The sequence below is a fragment of the Schistocerca serialis genome, chromosome 1 (assembly GCF_023864345.2).
Source record: "Schistocerca serialis cubense isolate TAMUIC-IGC-003099 chromosome 1, iqSchSeri2.2, whole genome shotgun sequence".
In the NCBI taxonomy this organism is placed as follows: Eukaryota; Metazoa; Arthropoda; class Insecta; order Orthoptera; family Acrididae; genus Schistocerca; species Schistocerca serialis.
The window spans coordinates 547070888-547094550 of NC_064638.1; the positions used below are offsets into that span (position 1 = coordinate 547070888).

The 23663-nt window shown below is 40.6% G+C and overlaps 1 protein-coding gene across 1 annotated transcript in view; it reads left to right on the forward strand.

Moving 5' to 3' along the window:
• The window catches only part of LOC126412832 (odorant receptor Or1-like), an 85708-nt gene extending 63270 nt beyond the window's left edge, over positions 1-22438 (forward strand). The window contains exons 4-7 of the mRNA XM_050082706.1: positions 3983-4082; positions 10659-10772; positions 21393-21548; positions 22295-22438. Coding sequence (XP_049938663.1) covers positions 3983-4082; positions 10659-10772; positions 21393-21548; positions 22295-22354 — 430 coding nt within the window. The 3' untranslated portion in view covers positions 22355-22438. The remainder of the gene's footprint in view (positions 1-3982; positions 4083-10658; positions 10773-21392; positions 21549-22294) is intronic.
• The last annotated feature ends 1225 nt before the right edge of the window (positions 22439-23663 follow it).

The window sequence follows — 23663 nt, forward strand, 5'->3', positions numbered from 1 at the left end:
TTCGACGACACTAAGGCGGTCTTCATCAGAATAAAAATTACATAGGATTACATGTAAACACACCATGGATGAAAAACATCTGAGCAAAAATTCTCTCGTTATTCTTATGACAATTTCTATTTGACGAGAGCATTTTTTCTCAGATGTTTTTCATTCATGGTGTGATTACATGTAATACTATGTAATTTTTATTCTGATGAAGACGGCCTTCGTGCTGTCGAAACCATGGTCAATTTGACAATAATTTTGTGCAACCGAGGTTGCAGTACATACATTCTGTAGTACAGTGTTTTGTACTGCAGCTCTGCAATAACGGCCTGTACACGTTCTGGCGAGGCGTCACGCTTACCTGAAAGCTGTGTCTGACTCATCCGACGAATTCCTCTGACGAGTTCGTCAACTCTGTTCTAATGAGTCTCATCTGTTGCCGTACGCGGTCATCCACTCGGAGACCTATCATACATTTTGAGGTGTTAACACCACCGTTTTCTACATTGAGAGCACGATCAACGCAATGCCGCAATCACTGGTGTCGACACAACCAACGGTCACCGTACACAGCTTTCATTCTACTACGGGTTGCAGTTGATGGTCCGTTTTCTGCGGTTACAAACTCGATTACAGCAAGCTGTTTCTCAGGCACTGACACTGTTACGTTAGACGGTGTCATGTTACACGCTACAATCCAGGACCCCCTAGCGACAGACGGTTGCAACTTGCGTCAGCGAACAGGGGAAATCGACCGTGTAATACGCATGACATGTAATACCTCAGCCGATATTGAGGACGGAATAAAAAATTCGCAGGTATTACTTTTCACTACGCCCTCGTATTCAAGGTAAATCAGTTTAACACTGATTTGTCGATCTTTAAAGAGCACTAAGAATGGGTGGTGTACTGAGTTTTCCCGCTATATCTTGCCACTTGTGACGTTACTGTTCTTATAGCTCATCTGAATATCAATATGAACATGTAAGCTTAGCAGCCAGTGACATTGGTGAGTTCTGAGAATAAGTAATACTGCACATCTGAGCTATGGCCAACTCGAGAACATTTTTTCCTCGCACGTAACATCTGGAGTAACCCCCCGCCCCCCTCTTTCCCAGCATGCTCCATCTGTTTTAGTTGCCTTTCCTTCAACTTTTATTTATTTTACTCATATCATAAACATAAGAAACCGCTATGACGCTGAGTGGTAGTGTTAACGCTTTTCACGCGATGGACTCGGGTTTTTTAAGTCGGTTATAGCACCAATTTAAACTTATACAGCATTCACTGAAATTGCATCAGATGAAGACATTTGGACTGAGCAACATGACATTTATTATTTACTTACCGATAAATGTCAAAGCAAAACTCTGTTATTATAAATACGTTACCATGGATCTTGGGGAACACGATGCATACGTCGCCGTTGAGGTAGGACATACGGTCTAAACTAGAATGATCGAGCACAGCCTGTGACTTGGCCTCCAAGATCACTTGACCTCAGTCTTCCGGGGTTTTCTGTCCAAGACCTCTAAAAAGAGGAGAACTGGAGCAACATCCGAGCAGTACTGCAAAATTTAGGAGATGATCCGAGGTTGTTTTGAAAGACTTCGGAACTGCTAGCAGAGACGTGTATAATATTGACTCTAAATGTGAGTACGCATGCATAGTAAATTGTGTATCGTGCTGAAGTAATATTATCTTTATTGTATTTTCTGTTAAGGTAAGCTCTGGGTGAACTTTGAGCCAAATCGCATCGGGGTTTAACCTTAGGGTATACATTTAAAATACAGTTACAATAAGCGGGAAATATTTGATGACTCGCGAACTCGTAATCACATATTCGCAGTTATTTCCACAACGACTAGTTTGCAGACCTGCGCTCATTGGAGCGTTTCTGCTTCTTTTATCGTATACAGTGACCTGTGTTAGTATTCGCTACTAATTATGATACTCGCTATTTTACGACAGGTACCTCTGGCATCCCTCTAAGCATGGTGTTGCAAGAGACCGATAGTGTCGCATGGGCTTAAACTGGCTCTGCTGTGGTAGCAATGGATGAGCCTTAGCACCGCGTTTAGGGCCACAGGCACTCGGATTCGGTCAGCAGAGTGATGGCAAGCTGTCGTGGTACGGCAGCGGGAAATGACTTTGATATGATTCGTCTGCTGCTGATAAGAAAATCGGTGGTGAGAGATGTCTGAAGGATTAATGAAACTGCTAATCAGCAGCAGAGCAGTGCCATATAGCGTTTAGTGAAGTCGAGTTATAGTGGAAAAAACCGACACCAACAATAAATACATTAAAATTGTTGGTTGATCTGGGGAAGGGAACCAAACAGGGAGATCATATATTACATGTATTCGCAGTTCCGAATATGGACTACCATCTGTTGTATAATGAAATGACGACAGTGAAAATGTATGTCGGACCGGGATTCCCCGCTTTTCTCCTTACCATTAGACCATACGAGCGGGACTCACTGCCAGACAGCATACGGCCATGTGTCGTCTACTCTGTGTCTGCAATCTGTACTGGGGCATCCATTAAGTATACTCCCACACAAGGAGGAACCATTTTAATTGAAAGTCGTTAGCCCGGAGTCGGCGGACAAATACGACATTGCAGTGCCTGTGCTATTCCGAATTACAATGCAAAATTCCTTGGAACATGCATGCATATCAGAAGGTACTTTACTTCGTAATTCGAAATGACACAAGTACTTCAATATCGTAATAATGTGTCGTTATTATTAATCGGAAACCTATTGTAAGACGATTGAATCTGTTTCTCGATTCGTACTGCATCTTAGTTTGGGACAAGAGAGAGATAGAGAAAGAGAGAGAGAGAGAGAGAGAGAAAGAAGAGACGTTTAAGCCGGCAAGCAACGAGACTATAACGGCTACCAGTTCAGTTCAGCTTAGTTAATCTTCAACAACACTCAAAAGAAATAGTTTTCTAGAAATAAGTACGGCAATTATTTTCTCTTTCTTTTCATTTCAATGGTAGTTCCAAAAGAGGACCGTTCGAACAGGGCGATTGAGATATTCAGCTTATCTCGCAGTATAAGAACACACAAATCACGAATTGATGAAAACAGAAACTGTTTCTCGCTACTGTATTTTGTTTCCCTTGCTTAATATCTTGCACATTTTACAACAGAGTGAGATGGTACATTCGCTGAGATACTGCATTTGTTTTCGCGTCCACCAGGGTTCGAATCCGTGTGTCCCCATGCCGAATTTGTAGTTTCTGGATCATTTGAGGCAGTTGCTGAAATAGTTCTTAGAACAGGGACACGTCTTATTCCTTTGTTCAAACATCTCGAACTCAGATATTCCGTTCCTAACGGCACCATTGTCCACGAGACACTACTCTCGATTGCATCATCTCTGCGGTCTCAGGTTCACATCATAAATAATTCTGGCCGTCAAACATCTTGTCATATCTACATTTATAATCATTTGTGTATTGTCATGTACTTAACATGTGATAAAAAGTTCATTTCACGTACATATGGGCCCATGTACCAATTTTTCGAAATGTTACTGTGTTTCTTTGCAAGATCATAGTTCGCAGAATTAAAAAAAATGATGAAAGGAAGTAGTAAATTCATCAAAATGGAAATTATGAAGTTACCGTGTATCTCTGCAACAAGGCGGTACGAAAAGTAATATGTCGCTATAAAAATTGTGGGTTAAACTAGAAAAGGTGCAATTGGTAGTCCAAATACTCTTGTGTTATATTAGAGTTAGTTAGAAGAGTAATATTTCAACGTTGAAAGTATGGACATTGCAAAACTTGGTTATTGGAGGTGTCGGACATTATATCTCACGATCATAAGTATTACCCTACTATTTAATAACTGTTTTCCCTACAATTTTTATGTAGTCTGCATACAACATGAAACAATATTACATGTAAGGTTTAGTGGGCATCAGAGATTTTAATACAAAAAGTTCATAGTTTTCATCTTTTGCTAATTTTGTTACAGAACTGTGTCCCTCTTACAGTCAGCAATGAGTGTGTCCATATTCAGTCTTCTGTTCATTAACATGGCAACCCTATGCTCCAGCTTGTTTGTCGCTGCCGTAGTAAGTATATCCTTTTACTTTTTCTTTCTGAAAAATAAACATGGCGTATTTATTAGCTTGTTGTTACACTAGCTTTTAAAACGCATTACAAAGTGGTTCAGAGATTGGAATTGTGTTCAGCGAGATAAGCAAAAGTATACAATGTGTGACAGCTGTCCCCATGGTGCATTTATACTAAGCGTGGTTTTGTGTAAGTATCGTTTAGAAATAAAAACAAAACAACTAGACTTTTCTTAGCAATTTTATTTTTACTTGAAAGCCTGTACTTCAGTATACTTTTCTAAATAATTCCCACCAATATTAAGGCACTTGTCGTATCAACAGCCATCTCTCCTCGTAGAAATGTCTCCTAATTATGCAACAGCTGCATAAAGCACACTTCTTGATATTTGAGGAAACTCTCCCTCACTTTTTACTCAACTTTCTGTACCAAATCGTTAATAATGACTGAAGGCCCCCAACTTCGTTCCTCATCTTGCGCATTCGTTCAGCCGTCTGCAAATGCTCTCACTCATTTCCGTACCATCCTGTCTCTTTCGCGGTCTGATGGTGAATTTTAATCCGCTTTCATATCAATAGCACTAAGGAAACTAATAACAGCTCTTATATCACAATGGTCGGGTTTCGCAATCAAGGCATTTCAGATACTCACAGACAAACGTAAACACAGCGAATATTGATAAGAATCATGCATTGGTATATTTTCATTTCAGAACGGTACACGCTTCGTATCACGGAGACACAGATAACTAAATACATTCAACATTAGTAATTAACTGGTAATATAAAACACAGATTCTCTAAAGAAAACTGAAACCGGTGGCTATGTAAAATTTATGTTGAGTGATGTGAGAGTTCACTGGGGATGACATTTAGGTATAGTTAGGAAAAAAGCTGATGGGTTAAATAGAGTTATACCAGTACGTCTCCGACCACAACTTACTCATGTGTCATCATCTACATGAAAATATTTCTCTTGGAAAAAGAAAGAAAGAGCGACATCGTACTTTCGCATGGCAGACTCTGAGGGGTTGTTGAGCTGTCTAATCAGGAACAGTTTACTTTCTCCACACACAATGACCTCTTTCTTCGCGGTGTGTGAAAATTATGTCTTAAATGTGTCTGACGAGTGTAGCACGAACTCTGTCCACAAGCCCTAGAGGGGCCAGTTGGTTCCGACCGTCCACTGGGTCATCCTCTGCCAGTGGGGTCATTGGGTGTGGTATGGAGAAGCGTGGTCCAGCAAACTCCTCTCTCGGTCGTTATCAATTTCTGTGGTCTGAAGCCGCTACTAGTCAGTCAAGCAACTATCAGTTGTCATCACGATGCTGAGTGCAACCAATTCTAGTCCTCCCACCAATGAAAAAGTCCTGACAGTACCAGGAATCGAAGACGGACCCTCCAAATGGTAGTGAGCTGCGCTGACGACTAAGTTACAAAGGCTGACATCTGTTGAGTGTAGATGACCGTAAATAGGGCTTGTGTAGTGTGATGATATGTTTGTGTTGTGTTTGATGAGAGAGGGGTGAAGGTGAAACGCTGTGCTGGCACATAGGCTACACCACTAGAATAGCGCTGAAGAGACCACTGTGTTTAACGTCCCCAGCTGATGGAAGGATCATCAAGAGTGTTACAGTTCAGGGATCATTGTGGGGAGGTTTGGAATTTAGGGGAGGACGTCCATGCAAAGCCCATCGTCAGAAACATTAGGCCGTGACTACAATCTCTTTCCGGTCATTTCCGGATTCGAACCGAGTACTACCAATTTGAAAACTACTGCGCAGACGCACAGACATGCTTTAACGTTAGATATACCTTTTGGAGCTCATGTTTCATAAACATGTTTCTCTTTTTTTGGACCATACTATCACTTCTAAAAGTTTGTTGTCCGAGTTGTGGTTCACCCCACACATTCGTCCTGTACTCTCAAAACTTACCCGCTGCAAGATATAACAAAATCGTACAAAGAACTCTTCATAGTAATATCATATGCAAAAACTCGTGCTGTGGGGTAGCTACTTGCGATATTTCTATAAGTACAAAAAGTGGGACCGACAGAACGTGCAAAATGACAAAGCAGGATTGGCTAGAGGTGAAATGCAAAACTATAGAAGCACGTAGGGATATGATAAAGGTAGACGCCGAATATAGGAAAACTGAAGAAACATCATCATCAGGAGGTAAGATGATAATCAAGTACCAAGCAAACAATGGAAGATTCAAATGGTTCAAATGGCTCTGAGCACCATGCAACTTAACTTCTGAGGTCATCAGTTGCCTAGAACTTAGAACTAATTAAACCTAACTAACCTAAGGACCTCACACACATCATAACCCGAGGCAGGATTCGAACCTGCGACTGTAGCGGTCGCTCGGTTCCAGACTGTAGTGCCTAGAACCGCACGGCCACTCCGGCCGGCAAACAATGGAAGACCTAAGGGTAGAAAAAAGAACGTGAATGACTAATATAAAGGACAGAAATTGTAAAAGAATTTTATGGATGGGGAAGAGGAATTGGTTGGAGGTATTTAGAAGGTATGGTACTGTGAATAAAATGTGACAGAGCACTGAAAGACCTAAGTAGAAGCAAGACACCTAGAGTAAATGACTTTTACTCATAATGTATAATATCCGTCAGAGAAACAAGCGTGACAAAACCGTACCATCCGGTATCCACCCTATATGAGAAAAGCGAAATACCCCCAAAAGTTCAAGGTGAAGTTAACAGTCTCGATGACAAAGAACGCAGGTGCTGACAAATGTATTAAGGAACTATCTGTTTAACAGGTCTTGGTTACAAACAATTACAATGGTAATTACTTATACGTGAATGAAAAGACTCGTAGAAACCGACCTGGGGAAGAACAGTTTGGGTTCCAGAAATATGTATGAACGTGCTAGGCAATACCCAATCCATTACTTAAAATGCAGACTGAAAAAATGACAAATTAAAAATTATAATATCTGTAAATTAAGAAACAGTTTTTGATAATGTTGAGTGGGATACACTCTTGGAAATTATGAAGTTATCATGGATTAAAAAACAGAAAGTGAAAAATCATCTACAGAAACCAGACAGCAGTTGTAAGAGCTGACGGACGAAAAAGAGAGGCAGTAATTGAGGAACGAGTCAGACATGTTTGTAGCCTATTAGCCTTCCTCCACGTTATGCAGTTTGTACATTGAGCATACCCTTTAACCAAGGAGAAATTTGGTGAAGCAATTAAAGATCACGAAGAAGAAACATGAACTTCTTTTTACCAATGATATCGTAATTCTATCACAGACAAGAAAGGACATGGAAAATCAATTGAATGGAACGGCCATTGATTTTAAAATAGAATACATGATGGATATTAATAAAAGGAAAAAAAGTAGTAGAATTCAATCATGTGATATCAAGGGAATTAGATTAGGAAACCAAACACAAAAAGCATCATATGAGTATTACTATTTCAGCAGCAAAAAGCTGACTTTAACAGAAGTAAAGATGGTGTAAATTGAAGTAAAGTTTTTCTTTAAAAAAGGACAAAAATATCAAAATCTAATATCTAAACTAGTTTTTGGGAACGTGGCCTTATATGGAAGTTAAATGGTGACCAGAAACAGACCAGACAAGGAAAGAATAGAAGCGTCTGCAACGCGGAGCTAGGGAAAATGGTGTAAAGGTGGGCACAGGTCTAATTATGGGCACCCCTCACGAAGAGATGGGACCAGGGCTGCGAACGGTGCCTGTTGTTGATAGACGGTAGCAGTGGACAGTTGGAAGCATTGTTTTAAGCAGTGTAGCTAAAGAGTCGGTTATTGTGTAAATTGGTGTTTGTTCACGACTGAAGACGTTTGGCAGGTATCTGAAATGGTTTTCTTTTTGTATCCTTCTGAATAGTTTAAAACAATTTCTCAGTGATATCCGGAATAACGGAATCCTAAGCTACTTTTAGAAGCACGTTTTACGTTACACACGCTTCTAGGTTAAACGTGATAGTGGCCATGTTGCATAAGAATGGTTATTGTAAATATGGACCCATTGGGTTGGTGTAAAAGTGGGATCCTATTTACGGAGGGCCCATAATTACATTATCTCTTCTCTTAAAGAGTGTAAAACATTTAAATAATTTTATGGGGATATGGTTGGTCGAATTTTGTTTGGATATCATATATACAATCTACACAGCAACAAATAAAGGAATAGAATTTTCAAATTGAGATAATAGACCTTAGTGCTTTTTTTCGTCCTTGCAGAATGCCGAGAACGAAGATGCACTGAGAATGTAAGAACCAGAGGCATCAGTGGGATAAATCTCAGACGGTTTGTGCCATAGCAGCTGTGTAAGCAATGGAGGCTTCCGTGAAAGGTGCAGCAAGAACATTCAGAGTGCCCCGTACTGCTTCACAGAGATTACGTGAACTTGATAAAATCCCTGAGCAAGCAATGCAAGAGACAAAGCTTAGAAGGAAACCGATTTTAAATGCAGACCTCGAAAAATAGTTTCTTATCTCCTTGAGGTGGAGAAAAATTCTTTGGTTGAACTTTGGCGGATCTGAGAAGAATGACATTTTTACTTGCCCGGAGAAATTGTTTGACAACCCTTTTCAAAGGAGGAGAAGCGGACGAGCTTGGGCTGACCTTTTTCTTGAGAGTCACAAGGATGAACTGTCAATTCGCAAACCTTGTGCAACTTTATATGCCAGAGCCTTAGGCTTCAATAAAGAGAATGTGATGATTTTCTTTGACTTATTGATAACGCTTTCAATAAACACTCATATCTAGCAGACTGAGGGTATAGCGTGGACGAGACAGGCATGTCGTTTGGCCAAAGCAAAATTCCGAAAGTGATAGGGGTGAAAGGGAAGAAACAGATTGTAGCTCTAATATCTGCAGAAAGAGGGGCTACAATCACAGTTATCGAATGTATGAGCGCTTCGGGACATTGGGTCCCGGCAATGATACTTCTCCCTAGAAACAATATGACCCAAGTTCTAATGAGAGGTAGAAATTGGTAGAGCCCATCCTTCAGAATGGGTTCAAAACAATTTATTCATCGAATGGCTTGTTCGCTTCATCGAGAAAACATGTCCGACTGAACAAAGGCCTGTTCTCCTGAACTTGGATGGTCATTATAGCCACGTTCGAAATCCAGATCTGATTGACTTGACGAAAGAATACCACGTGACTATCATCTCACTTCCTCCACATTGCACCCACAAACTGCAGCCTCTAGATAAGACGTTCATGGGACTCCTTTAAACGTACTACAGCGAGGCAGTAAGAGTGTGGTTGCATCACAATGGGCGTCCTCTAACACATTACGACGTCATGGAGGTTTTTGGCCAAGCCTACCTTCGTACCGAATCAGCTGAGACACCAATAACTGGGCTGTACTCTATGAGCCGTTACATCTTCACCGACGCTGATTTCATAGCTGCTGAGTTGGTTGCAGGAAAATCTTGCTCCTCTACTTGCTACCTCTGGACCATTTATTAATCATTCAAATTGCACAACATAATAGTACAACAATATAGTGGTCGAATATTGTAATTATGTACATGCAGGTTTTACTATACTATACCTAACTTCTACTACCAGTTTTGACATGTGTATGTAAGATGTGCTTTGTAAGTGAATTTTTTACACTTAATACGGATTTTTGTTATTAGTTTTTTCACACAGATGACATCTGCCTCCTGGAACGATTTTCTTCCGATGTGTGTCTCAGACTCTTAGAACATATTCTGAGCTGACACATGGTAAAGTGTCTGGAACAGAATTACCTCCTTCAAGCCAACAATCCTGGGTCCACAACCCAAGTCATACTTTCCTCACAGGGCGTCCTGTAAGCTAGGGATCAAAGCAGTCACGTAGGTGTAGTATTTTTAGAGTTCCGAAAAGGATTTAACAGAGGAACATACCCAAGCTTATTAACGGAAGTACAATCATTTGGATTTTCTAAGTATATGTGTGACTGGACTGAGCATTTATTGGTGGGAAGAACGGCGTATGTTATCTTGGATTGAGAACTGTGAACAAATGTAGACGTTTCTTCAGGCTTGTGTAAGGGAAGTGTGTTTAGGACCTTTACTATTCATGTTGTGTATTAATGACCTGGAGGACTCTATTAATCGTAACCTCAGACGTTCTGAAAATGATTTGACCCATGATGAAGTATTGTCCGAAAGAAACTGCATAAATATTCAATCAATTTTCGGAAGGATTTGAAAGTGGTGCAAAGACTGATAATTTTCCTTAAACGTACGATAATCTAAAATAGTGCTATATTAATATGTATTTACATTACTATTTATTTCTGGCCTCAACGATAGGCTTATTTTTTCGCTTATCAAAGAGCGACGGGTGCTGTGTTAAAGAGCTCCATTGTTATGACGGGTGTCTTAGCGGTTGTATGCGCTTGGTAGCAGGCCGCACTGGCTTGGTGTGTGTTTGTTGTGTAGAAAGTTCGATCATGACTTATACTGTGTATGGAACTGTTGGTGTATTAGTGGTCTCTAATTCCTATTCTATTTATGGTTCTAACTGGAACGTATTTGCGTATAAATTTCATATTTTCTTTCATACAGCTGTTGCAGAGAGATGGAAATATAGGAAAAGCGATGAATGCACTTTTCTCAATACCTGGTCTCCTCTACGAAACTACAATTTTCTGCATTTATGCGCACATCATGACCGACCAGGTAAGTGACTAATTGTATGTTTTACCATTGCTCTGCGAAAATGTCTTATTTAATTTTTCCTTTAGTGCACGTAAAGAGAGAAGAAGGAAGGATACATAGGGTGTTTCTGCGGCTGTTATCTTTAACATTATTCATTATTTTATCTGTTGAAATTGTTTATCATTTATTCAATTGCCTTCATTGCTCGAGAATGACAGATGCAAGAATCTTTATCGATTTGATGGTTCGACACGTAATGGCTGGATTTGAATAACTTTGTGACAATTTTAAAAGTATAGGCAAGGAATTTAGATGTGTTTCTCTGTCTTAAAAGTATAGCTTGCTGGCCATTTCAGTTTTTTTAACCGAAATGTTTCGCGTACAGCTGTTGTCGAGTGTCACTGAATATTTTGTTGAAGGTTGGCTACAGTAAACACGAACAATCATTACACTAGTATCTTCAGTACGTACACAGATTAAGCACAATCATAGAGATCAAGACCTATACACTTAGTTTTTATCAATTCACGAAAGTTGCCTGCACAATCAGTAGAACATTTTCCTCAGAAGAATCCCATCTGTATGACAATAGAAATCTGCATGAAAACTGTAAAACGTTTTTCGTGAAAGACGATAATGTCTCATCCATACTGGAAAAATAACAAAAATTTCTTGTTAGCGTCGACTAATTAGACTTAATAACTACATTCTATATGAGGATAATATGCAGGTGGAACACAATAACGACAAAATACCTTCTCAAGGAGAACTTTAACTAGAAAAACAGAGTGTAAAATATTTATCCTAAGTGAGCATTACGAGTACAGTTGACTCTCTGCTATGAAAAAGAACAGAATATAAGTTTAACGTGCTGAGTCATTCCATAGGACCATACCCCAGTACGACTGAGATTTGGTCTAAATTACAGCTCGACTGTTTTCAGCCAAGAAGCTGTGGGGTTCTTAACTGAAATTATTTTTGGGAGGTAGTAAATTGTTTTCTCGTGAACGGAACAAATCTGACTGCATGGAAAAGGATTGCCCGACCTTTCGCTAAGATCGAAAACCCACAATTACATTGTGATTACCGATGAATCACCGTCTTATCCGCTGTATCCAAAGCCCTATATTATATTGTTTAGGGCCAAATTACTGAATACTGACAGAAATTCAGCTTATGTAACATATATTAGTTCGACTTTGATAAAAGTAGTAACACAAACAGCGTATTAATTAAGGTAACTAACTGAGGCAACGATACTAATACTAGTAGACTCCAGCAAAGTTTTCCAGACCGTCAAATTTGACGTACTGCTTAAAAAAATGCGACAGCTAAAATATTCAGGTTGTATGCTGAAGCAGTTACAGAGCTTCTCGGAAAACAGACACCAACGAGTTGTCTCTGGGAATGAAAAGTTCTGCTGAAAACATGTTCTTTTAAGAGTGCAAAGTTATCAGTTTCTTTGTCAATGACATCTCATCGCATCTGTCCTCCTGCAGGTATCATGTCCATGTCGACGATCTTCAGTGTTACCCGAGTGGTAGACATGAAAGAATCAATACTACTATCTTCCACTTGAATGACGATCTGTCTTCAGTTGTAAGGTGGGCTCAATATCTGGGACTTAAACGAAATGCAAAAAAGTCTCAAGTAATTTTAGAATCCCACCAGAAATTAATAAGTTATGAATTCCGCTTACAATTGCCTCCTATTCTTCCCGACAGTATTTGAAAGAACTTATCAAAAACATTAAAGAATCTGCGTGACCTTCTCAACAGGGCAGAAAACACGGCCACCTTATGCAGAGACAATTACGACTGCCTCTATGTGCTTGAAAAATTTCGGAACATATTTCCATGAGTTGTGGAACGCAAACTTCTGCAATCACTCGATCTACCGAAGCTCCAGTTAATGCAACACGGAACGAGTGAGAACTAACAATGAATGCTTGTCTGCGCTGTCCCTCTGTTTCACCCAGTCAGTGCTTCAAATGCCCAGTTAGGTCGCCGCAGTCAGACGACCTACGTGACTGTCGAACCCAGTGCTTACTTCATCGGTGCTCGGTGCACAAGAACACTAGTGCTTTGTATCGGAGATTAAGTAATTCAACACAAGGCCTCACTTATCTAGTACTCTAGCTGTGTCCAACTATAAAACAACATTCTTTTGTGTTGCTGCTGTCCGTCTCTGGAATAAGACGCTCTCTGCTCACAATTAAACGGTCTGTTACTTTTAAGAAGTGAAACACTTCTTTCTGTCTCTTCCATAAAGTTTCCGGAAATACCACTTGTAGGAACACTTTTCCTTCCATTAAATGTAATCTCCCAGCTATGTTGCTTGGTCTTTTAATTTATGATACGTAGAAAGTCTGATTAGTAGTATCAGGTAAAATAAACCAATAAAGAAATATAAGGTTACGAGTTACGGTATTTACCTTGCACCCAAAGGAATCCTTCCGAAATCTGTTATTGGAATCGAGAGATGGGGCTTGTTTTTATTTAACTTCTGCCACAATACGAACAAAATAAAAAAAATTAACCTATAGAGTTTGCGTGTGTATTGTTACTCCATATCTGCTACAGTGTATCTCATTAGTGTGATAGAGCACCATCGCTATGCTGTCTTCATTTGTACATTTGAAAATTGTGTTTGCCAGCTCAGGAACTTATATCACATCTAATTTTCGAATTGCGCTATTCAGCTGCCTTCTGCCCAGTACGGAGCACGTCTGCGGCTTCTATTTATAACTACACACTACCGGTCAAAAGAACTCGGACACCTCTATGTAAGGCGGTATTGATGAACAGATGTCACAAGAAGGTAACTCATCTGTATAAAAGAACGTGGGTGTATTGTGTTGTCAACAGAGAATCGGTGTCGGCAAACGTAGTCGTTCGGTAGAGCTCAGTGACATCGATTTGAACTAGTCACTGGACGTTACCTAAGTAACAAATCCATCAGGGACATTTCAACCCTTTTAAATCTGCCAAGTCAACTGTTGGTGATGTGACTATGAAATGGAAATGCAAAACATCTACATCTACATCTATACTCCGCGAGCCACCTTACGGTGTGTGGCGGAGGGTACTTATTGTACCACTATCTGATCCCCTCTTCCCTGTTCCATTCATGAATTGTGCGTGGGAAGAACGACTGCTTGTAAGTCTCCGTATTTGCTCTAATTTCTCGGATCTTTTCGTTGTGATCACTACGCGAGATATATGTGGGCGGTAGTAATATGTTGCCCATCTCTTCCCGGAATGTGCTCTCTCGTAATTTCGATAATAAACCTCTCCGTATTTCGTAACGCCTTTCTTGAAGTGTCCGCCACTGGAGCTTGTTCAGCATCTCCGTAACGCTCTCGCGCTGACTAAATGTCCCCATAACAAATCGCGCTGCTTTTCACTGGATCATGTCTATCTCTTCTATTAATCCAACCTGGTAAGGGTCTCATACTGATGAGCAATACTCAAGAATCGGACGAACAAGCGTTTTGTAAGCTACTTCTTTCGTCGATGAGTCACATTTTCTTAGAATTCTTCCTATGAATCTCAACCTGGCGCCTGCTTTTCCCACTATTTGTTTTATGTGATCATTCCACTTCAGATCGCTCCGGATAGTAACTCCTAAGTATTTTACGGTCGTTACCGCTTCCAATGATTTACCACCTATGGCATAATCGTACTGGAATGGATTTCTGCCCCTATGTATGCGCATTATATTACATTTATCTACGTTTAGGGAAAGCTGCCAGCTGTCGCACCATGCATTAATCCTCTGCAGGTCCTCCTGGAGTACGTACGAGTCTTCTGATGTTGCTACTTTCTTGTAGACAACCGTGTCATCTGCAAATAGCCTCACGGAGCTACCGATGTTGTCAACTAAGTCATTTATGTATATTGTAAACAATAAAGGTCCTATCACGCTTCCCTGCGGTACTCCCGAAATTACCTCTACATCTGCAGGTTTTGAACCGTTAAGAATGACATGTTGTGTTCTTTCTTCTAGGAAATCCTGAATCCAATCACAAACCTGGTCCGATATTCCGTAAGCTCGTATTTTTTTCACTAAACGTAAGTGCGGAACTGTATCAAATGCCTTCCTGAAGTCCAGGAATACGGCATCAATCTGCTCGCCAGTGTCTACGGCACTGTGAATTTCTTGGGCAAATAGGGCGAGCTGAGTTTCACATGATCTCTGTTTGCGGAATCCATGTTGGTTATGATGAAGGAGATTTGTATTATCTAAGAACGTCATAATACGAGAACACAAAACATGTTCCATTATTCTACAACAGATTGACGTAAGCGAAATAGGCCTATAATTATTCGCATCTGATTTATGACCCTTCTTGAAAATGGGAACGACCTGCGCTTTCTTCCAGTCGCTAGGTACTTTACGTTCTTCCAGCGATCTACGATAAATTGCTGATAGAAAGGGGGCAAGTTCTTTAGCATAATCACTGTAGAATCTTAAGGGTATCTCGTCTGGTCCGGATGCTTTTCCGCTACTAAGTGATAGCAGTTGTTTTTCAATTCCGATATCGTTTATTTCAATATTTTCCATTTTGGCGTCCGTGCGACGGCTGAAGTCAGGGACCGTGTTACGATTTTCCGCAGTGAAACAGTTTCGGAACACTGAATTCAGTATTTCTGCCTTTCTTCGGTCGTCCTCTGTTTCGGTGCCATCGTGGACAACGAGTGACTGAATAGGGGATTTAGATCCGCTTACCGATTTTACATATGACCGAAACTTTTTAGGGTTCTTGTTTAGATTGTTTGCTAATGTTTTATGTTCGAATTCGTTGAATGCTTCTCTCATTGCTCTCTTTACGCTCTTTTTCGCTTCGTTCAGCTTTTCCTTATCAGCTATGATTCGACTACTCTGAAACCTATGATGAAGCTTTCTTTGTTTCCGTAGTACCTTTCGTACATGATTGTTATACCACGGTGGATCTTTCCCCTCGCTTTGGACCTTAGTCGGTACGAACTTATCTAAGGCGTACTGGACGATGTTTCTGAATTTTTTCCATTTTTGTTCCACATCCTCTTCCTCAGAAATGAACGTTTGATGGTGGTCACTCAGATATTCTGCGATTTGTGCCCTATCACTCTTGTTAAGCAAATATATTTTCCTTCCTTTCTTGGCATTTCTTATTACACTTGTAGTCATTGATGCAACCACTGACTTATGATCACTGATACCCTGTAAAATAAAAATGCCGTGTAGGCTCAAATGGCTCTGAGCACTATGGGACTCAACTGCTGAGGTCATTAGTCCCCTAGAACTTAGAACTAGTTAAACCTAACTAACCTAAGGACATCACAAACATCCAGGCTCGAGGCAGGATTCGAACCTGCGACCGTAGCGGTCTTGCGGTTCCAGACTGCAGCGCCTTTAACCGCACGGCCACTTCGGCCGGCTAATGCCGTGTAGCTAGGGCTTCTCGTCGGGTAGACCGTTCACCTGGTGCAAGTCTTTCGACTTGACGCCACTTCGGCGACTTGCGTGTCGATGGAGATGAATTGATGATGATGAGGACAACACAACACCCAGCGGAGAGAATCCCCGACCCAGCCGGGAATCGATCCCGGGCCGTTAGGTATGACATTCCGTCACGCTGACCACTTTATTTTTTTATCTCAGTTTGTTCGTTATTGTTCGTTGCATGTGTCCGGGGCGGACGTCCATGACACCTGTTCAGGTTCATCGTTGGTCTGTTCACTCAGTTTTTTTTATTACAGAGAGCAACTAACCCTCTGACCGAACACGCTGAGATACCGTGCCGGCAACCACTCAGCTACCAGGGGCGGACAACAATCACAGTTAAACTTAGTCTAAGCATGTCTCACGTGTTGACACAAAGGGACCGTCAAGCACTGGAGAAGTCGGTTGTAAAAAGTCGGATGAAACCAGCGGAAGGAATCACTTGTGAGTCCGATAGTGCCATATCGCCAGCTAGCACTACGAGTGGGCGTAGGGGAGTTGGAAAGAATGGGTTACAAAGGTCGAGCATCACGTCATAAGCCGCAAATCCCTGTAGCGATCGCCAAGCAACGTTCGAGGTGATGTAAGGAGCTCCATCACAGGACAGTTTATGACTGGAAACGAGTGATTTGGAGTGATGAATCACGCTGTACCCTGTAGCAATCCGGTGGAAGTGTCTGGGTTTGGCGAACACCGGGGTGACCAACCCCATGATGTGTGGGGCCAACAGTAAAGTTCGGAAGAGCTATTCTTAGGGTATGGAGGTGTCTCTCCTGGTTGCCCTGTGGTCCCCTTACAGCTCTTAAGAAAACGCTATATGCGAAAGGATATGAATACATTTAAAGCATTGTGTGCTGCGTACAATGGAGGAACAGTTCAGAGACGATGCTTGTATCAGCACGAATGCACCCTGTTATAAAGCAGCAATTTTGAGGCAATGTTTTGGGATAATTGCATTCCTGAAATGGAGAGACCCGCCCAGATTCAACTTTTGGATGAGTTAGATCGGCGGCTTCACTGCACAACCCAGCTTCCAAAAATGTTTCGGTTCTTAAGGAGAAATGGGCTACCATTCCTCCATGCCCATTCACAGACTCACTGAAAGTGTCCCCAGCAGAATTACAGCCGTCATAAAGGCGAAGGGACCGCTAGTTTTGATCAGATAGTGTAGTTCGCTAAGCGACTAGAAAATCCCATAAAATCAATTCTAAGTATGCAATTTGGTGTCGGCTGTTACGAGACAACGATCTCCGCAAGGGTGTCACCTTTCGGTGAAGACAGGAAAAAGGATTACTAGACATTGCAAACTGTGACTGAGTAATTTTAAGATCAGGTTACCCTCCATTCAGAGGCTGCTGCATGCAGCGACTGTTATTGACTTGTAAATAATAGATTTCAGCTGTCAGTCGTCCTTTCGAAATTTTATTGGCAGATCTAGATTTCAGCTAGAAACTGGCCATTCTCAATGCACCATCATTTTTGATCAACGTATGTAATGCCTTTTGGTCGGGCTTCATTCACAGTTCATTGAATATTCAATTTTCACTTATGATTACGAAAAATTCTCCTGCAGATTGGACCCTCAAGACTTTCCCTTCAATCCTCAAAGAAAGAAAGCTGAAAATGTATCTGGGCTAGCTGAAGAAAATACTGTTGAACCTAATGCAAACATATCTCTATAAGCCCATCTTTATACAAGATACGGGTGGTTGCTGACCTTGACTCTTCAATATAGAAGTCGAATCAAAACACCCTCAGCCGTTTAAATTTCCAGTTGTTATTTTATTTGAGTAACTAATTTAAACGCTGCATTACGCCATCTTCAGGACTCCTGAGCAAGGTGTAAGAAGAATCCCACCACTGGTCCAACCTTCAGTGGCTGGTATCCGTAGATTTCTTCGCAACACAGCGATCCCTTCGATCCACTGAATGCTCGCACCTATTTTGAATGCACCAGAGGTGAGATTCCTCGCACATGTCGGTCAGGGGACTTGAAGAAAGCGTAATACAGTGATGAAACTGGTTACTCGAATAAAATAACTGGAAATTTAGACAACTGGACGTGTTTTGATTCGACATTTTATAGTGCAAACGTAAGTATGCGTAAGGCCAAAATTAAGCAAGCAAATGTACCTATGTGATATCATTACAGAAGATGGCATATGAGTTCATGCATTCTAAAAGGTAAGGGTTTCTGTTAGTAAAGCGAAAGGAAAGATTGAAAGAGTATTGAGAAAACACCGTATTTACATATAAACCAAACACTGCTAAAACGATTGTCTGAAGTTCAGTTAACATTCCACTGAATGTATCTGTTCAAGATTTACTAGTGAATTTTATCCCCAGCCAATACTGTCATTCCGTCTACATTTAGACGGAATGACAGTATTGGCTGGGGATAAAATTCACTAGTAAATCTTGGACAGACACGAAAAAGTAAGACGATAATGTTGGTAGAAAACTATGGAAACAGATTCCGACTTGAGAATAAAATTAATTTTGGTCACTTCTCGAGTCAATATGTAATAGTGAAAAGTTCTTATGTCGAAAAGGAAGACAGATGTACATAAACTTCCAGGGCGAATTTGAGAGTATCGTGGTCGTTGTAACATACATGAACCTTAAAGTAGTGGGATATTTCTCTTCCACGGAGAGTAGAAGCAGAAAAAGAATTTTGCATACACAGTTGACTATTCTGGTGTGTGTTGCGGGTGGCTGACAGAAATCCTGTTCGGAGAAGATAAAACTATAATTTACTCTTAAGACTTCATTCGCACAGCATAATCGTTTAAATACAGTACCAAAAAGTATCCCAAGTGTCGAAAATTCGGTAACATCGTCAGGAAAAGCGGTTTTGTTATATATCCGCACACCATTAAAAGTTCTTGCCATAAATAAAACTAAATTAAGAACACAGTGCCGCTTTTTCAGAAAACATTTTTACCAGCTCCATATTTGTGCAGTGAACAATTTATATGTTGGCGCGCGTTTAATGAAATATGTTACAACCGCGTTGCGGCATCTGGTAACTCCTCTCCACGCCTCCTTGTGTTCTCGTTTCAACAGAGTATACTCCCTCTGGCACGAACGCAGGCATAACGAGAGTCCTACTTCCCATGTGAGAGTTGCGCGTGGGATAGGAGAGAGGTAGAAATGATGCTGTTGGACAATGTACCTTTCGCCAAACGCTGAGACGAATGTAGATGCATGTGCTGGTACAGATTTGTGAACGATGTAAGATAAATGATCTACCAAAGGAAAAAAATTACCTTCATATGGCCATAAATACAATCGGTCTATGCTTAAGAATAAGGAAAGGGAACAGCAAACAAAATTTTTGTAGAAGACGGATTGCAACAAATGGAATAATAAAAAATAAAATGTAGCTTCAAAACTACGAAGAAGAAATATAAATAGTGCCTTAAAGAGCTTTTGGTAACGGAAATAACAATCATGTGATACAGAGACACTGTCGTATTCTATACTGAATTTACAGCTGATTGAGCTCCAGTTTTAATCATAATCAACACATCCATTGAGCGAAAGATTGTAACCAATGATTGGGAGAGAAAACCGCAGCTCGCAGCTGCCTGCAACAAGAGTAACAGAGGTGACCCGCAGAGCTGCGTATTTCAAGTTGAGTGTAATAGAAAAACTGTTTCATGTCCATTCGTAGACAGTAGAATTATAAATAAATATAAAAGACCACTGTCTAGCACCTTACTCACGTACAACTAATATGGGAAAGGAAGGAGTTACGCTTATTGAGACGGAACACAAGATAAAAAACACTGAGCCAAGTAGATTTTGTACTGAGCGACAAACAGATGTGTGTGCTGGTGAATTAATACTGAAAAATAAGCCACTGTAATTGTAAGTTTATTTAAATTCCCAGTTGCAAATTTTTAACTGTTTGTGAGGAATTTGGATGCCTTAACGTGCTGTCTGTCAGAGAGCACCAAGCAGTTGACAGTCTGCAGCAATATCAGTGTAAAGTTTTTAAAAGATTCCGACAGCGAAAACGACCTGAAAACCTGAATCATATAATTTAATTTCAGCAATTAACTTTCTGTACAGATTTCGGAACTCTCGGAACCGAGGTGATGCAAAACATTTTTTGTTGTGTTTATGTTACGTAGCCATTTTTATCGTCTATCAAAATATATAGACGTAGTGGCTCGTGTAAATACTAACATGTTTTATGTTGCTTCTTGTAAACGTTGCCATTTGTAGAAAAGAAACTCGGTCTCGTCGGGTACTACTATTCTTAAATAATTTTTATACTTTTATGAAAGGTGGTTACCAGGAAAAAAGTAAATAACGAAATAAATGTGTAGATAATGTAATTACAAAAGTCAGACAAACCCAACCGGACAAGAAGCTGCCGAGATACCAGTTGCTTATAATGGAGCCTGAGTTTGAGCCCCGTTAGAAATAACTAAGGTTTAGGCTCTTTGCCTGGGTTGCAGTTCGTATCCGATTATCAGCGAGAGAAAAAAGGAAAAAAAAGTATAGATTTTTTACTAACATTATCAGTTCAATGAGTTTTGTCTTATGGAAAAAGGAGATGAAAGTGATTTCATTCCACATGCAATTGACTGGTTGCAGGATATCTAAAGATAGTTCGCAGATCGTGGTAAAGTGGTTAGCGTCGCTGTGTTTAGATGCCGGATTCCGTGGATAGATTCCCAGCCGGCTCGGACGTTTTCTTTGCTGGTTTCTGGACTTTTGTATTGTTCTAATCGCTTCATCCACCTTCATCACAGAGATGCGCAAATCGCCGAATTCGCATTAGTTGGAAAGACTTGCACCAGCAGCCAAGCAACCCCAGACGTGGTCTCACGGCCAATAATGCCACACCATCACAGACAAACATACAGGAACAGTTACATATCCTGAGAATTCAGGCTTGCCCACTGAACGACAAGTCCGGAAAGAAGGAGGAAAAAAGCGCATGTGGTCATGCACCTGAGCATGCTACTCTCGTAACGTGCCTTTCCTTTCCCAAGCTCGTACTTGTTCTCGAACATATTACCCGTGCGCATAATAGTGACCGACCATATAGCGTTTACCCATCTTAACGAAGCACAACACTCTGTAATGTCGTCCGTACAGTCGTTCCTGTGCGTAACAGAAGTAACAAACCCGTTTCAGAGTGAGCGGCTGATGTACTCCGCCTTCAGCTGCGGCTGGATCAACAGTGACGCTCGCTTCAAACGCAGCCTGGGCATCTTCATGATGGTGACTGTGCGCCCGATAGTGATCACGGTGGGCAAGACGTGCACACTGTCCAAGCAGATGTTGATCCAGGTGAGCGAAACCGATGTAAAGTGTAGTGAAAACAGTAAAATCACTCCTGTAGCCAATAGTAAACTGTCTTGTACTGGAGCGTGGTGCGGGACAGCCGTGGGAGAAGGTATGCAGATCGTGTTACGTGACACGTAAATACTGTACGTTCGCACTGGGGAACATTTGTTGTTGTAACAGTGAAACGAGTTGCCTTGTAACATTTCTTTTACCGAAATCGGTACCTAATTGCGTTAATTAGTCTACTAGGAAAACAGTAATTAATAGTTACAGTAAATGACTGACAGTCATTCACAGAATAAACCAGTAAAACACACTGTTTTAAATGTTTGTTCCTGTAACAGTGAAAAGGTCCACCTTTTGAAGTGGGTATCAGTATATAATCAGCGGACTGCAGTCTCTACACGTTCTAGCAGATCAGGGATTTAGGAACATCTTGTGTATGTAATCTTTCGAAACTGATCAAGAGCAAGTATATGAATTGCTGATGTATAGACAAATGTTATAAAAAGTGAACTAAAATTATTTACTCCAAATTTTCTAAAACCGCTCCAGCGTGTCAAGAGCACTAATTAGCGCCATTGTGTTTTTACGTGAGGGTTCCCGAGATTTTTAGCTTGCAGTGCGTATGTGGTTGCTGTAACTTTTGTTCTGTAAGAAGAAAGTGAGCACTTAATCTTTTTTTAGGCCTATTGTCATGTGACTCGTGAAGTGGTTTCATTATGTTTATATTTTTGTTTTCTTCGCAGGTCTTGAATGGAGCGTACGGCTTACTGAATTTGCTCTACTATCTACATAGCAGCAACTGAAACGGCAACAGAGAGGCAGACCTGAAGAACGCAATGAATGTGCTACACACAGAAAAACCACCAGAAACAACTGTAGTGTGAAAATTTAAATGTTTATTGTAAATGTGAAACAAGCCTGTGTTGATAGTATACCAGTCAACCGTTGTTCCATGAAGTATCCATAAAGATCGCTTACGTCTTATTAGTTAATGTGATATCCAAGCAAATGAATTCATAACTGAAATATATGTATGTATTATTTTTATATGTGGGAAACGGACCAGTATACCCTCGCTATATGTCAATGGAACTGAAGAAGTGTCCAATCTAGTCTTGCGCTACACGAAGTTGTTCAAAATATTAATGTTTCATGCCGGCGTTATGCAGAACATAGGTATGTTGTGGCGATTTATATTACAGTATGCGAGAGTCTCCGGATTGAGAATAAACATATAGATACTAAATCTAAATCGTATAAGCGATGACTAAATAGCTGAAACATCATGCATCGAAGCACCACGCTACCCAACAGCAGAAGTGTATTCCACTATCTCTAAACTTTTACCATCAACTTCCACAATATCGCGGCTGAGCGTCTTCTGTAAACTTAAAAGAACTAAGTAAATCATAATCTTTTGTAGTATTATGAAAAACTTGATCACGTTTAAGATAAATAACTGACTACTAGATACATAGGTTTGTGTTATCATGACGCCATAAACAGTATTAACATCTTATGAAAGCATAACTGTAGTGCAGTCCTGTAGGAAGTTACAGAACTAAGCTCAACGTGTTCTGTAGTTTTGAGTGGAGAAGGTTCAGAGGAAATATGAACGTAGCAGTGCGCTTTGTTCTGCATCATGGACCTGCCGAGCTCACTACCGATGGGGAGAAGTGTGTGAAACAACGCTTGAGACTTGCACCTAAATTACGCTTCACGACATTCGGTACAATCCTGTGCACAGCATTTAAATATGCAGCTCTCCAACAGCAATTAGTAACTGATAGAATTTTGATAATAAAACTATTTTTTAAGTACAATGAAAATAATTTTGGAGTAGTGTTGACTATTACGATGTAGCAATGTTGACAAGCATTACGAGACGTAGCCTTTCTAAAAACTGTTAACTTAAAGTAATTTTCTTTTTTGGTCATCAGTCTTCCGACTGGTTTGATGCGGCCCGCCACGAACTCCTCCCCTGTGCTAACCTCTTCATGTCAGAGTGGCACTTGCACCCTACGTCCTCAATTATTTTCAATATGTATTCCAAGCTCTGTCTTCCTGTACAGTTTTTGCCCTCTACAGCTGTCTCTAGTACTATGGAAGTCA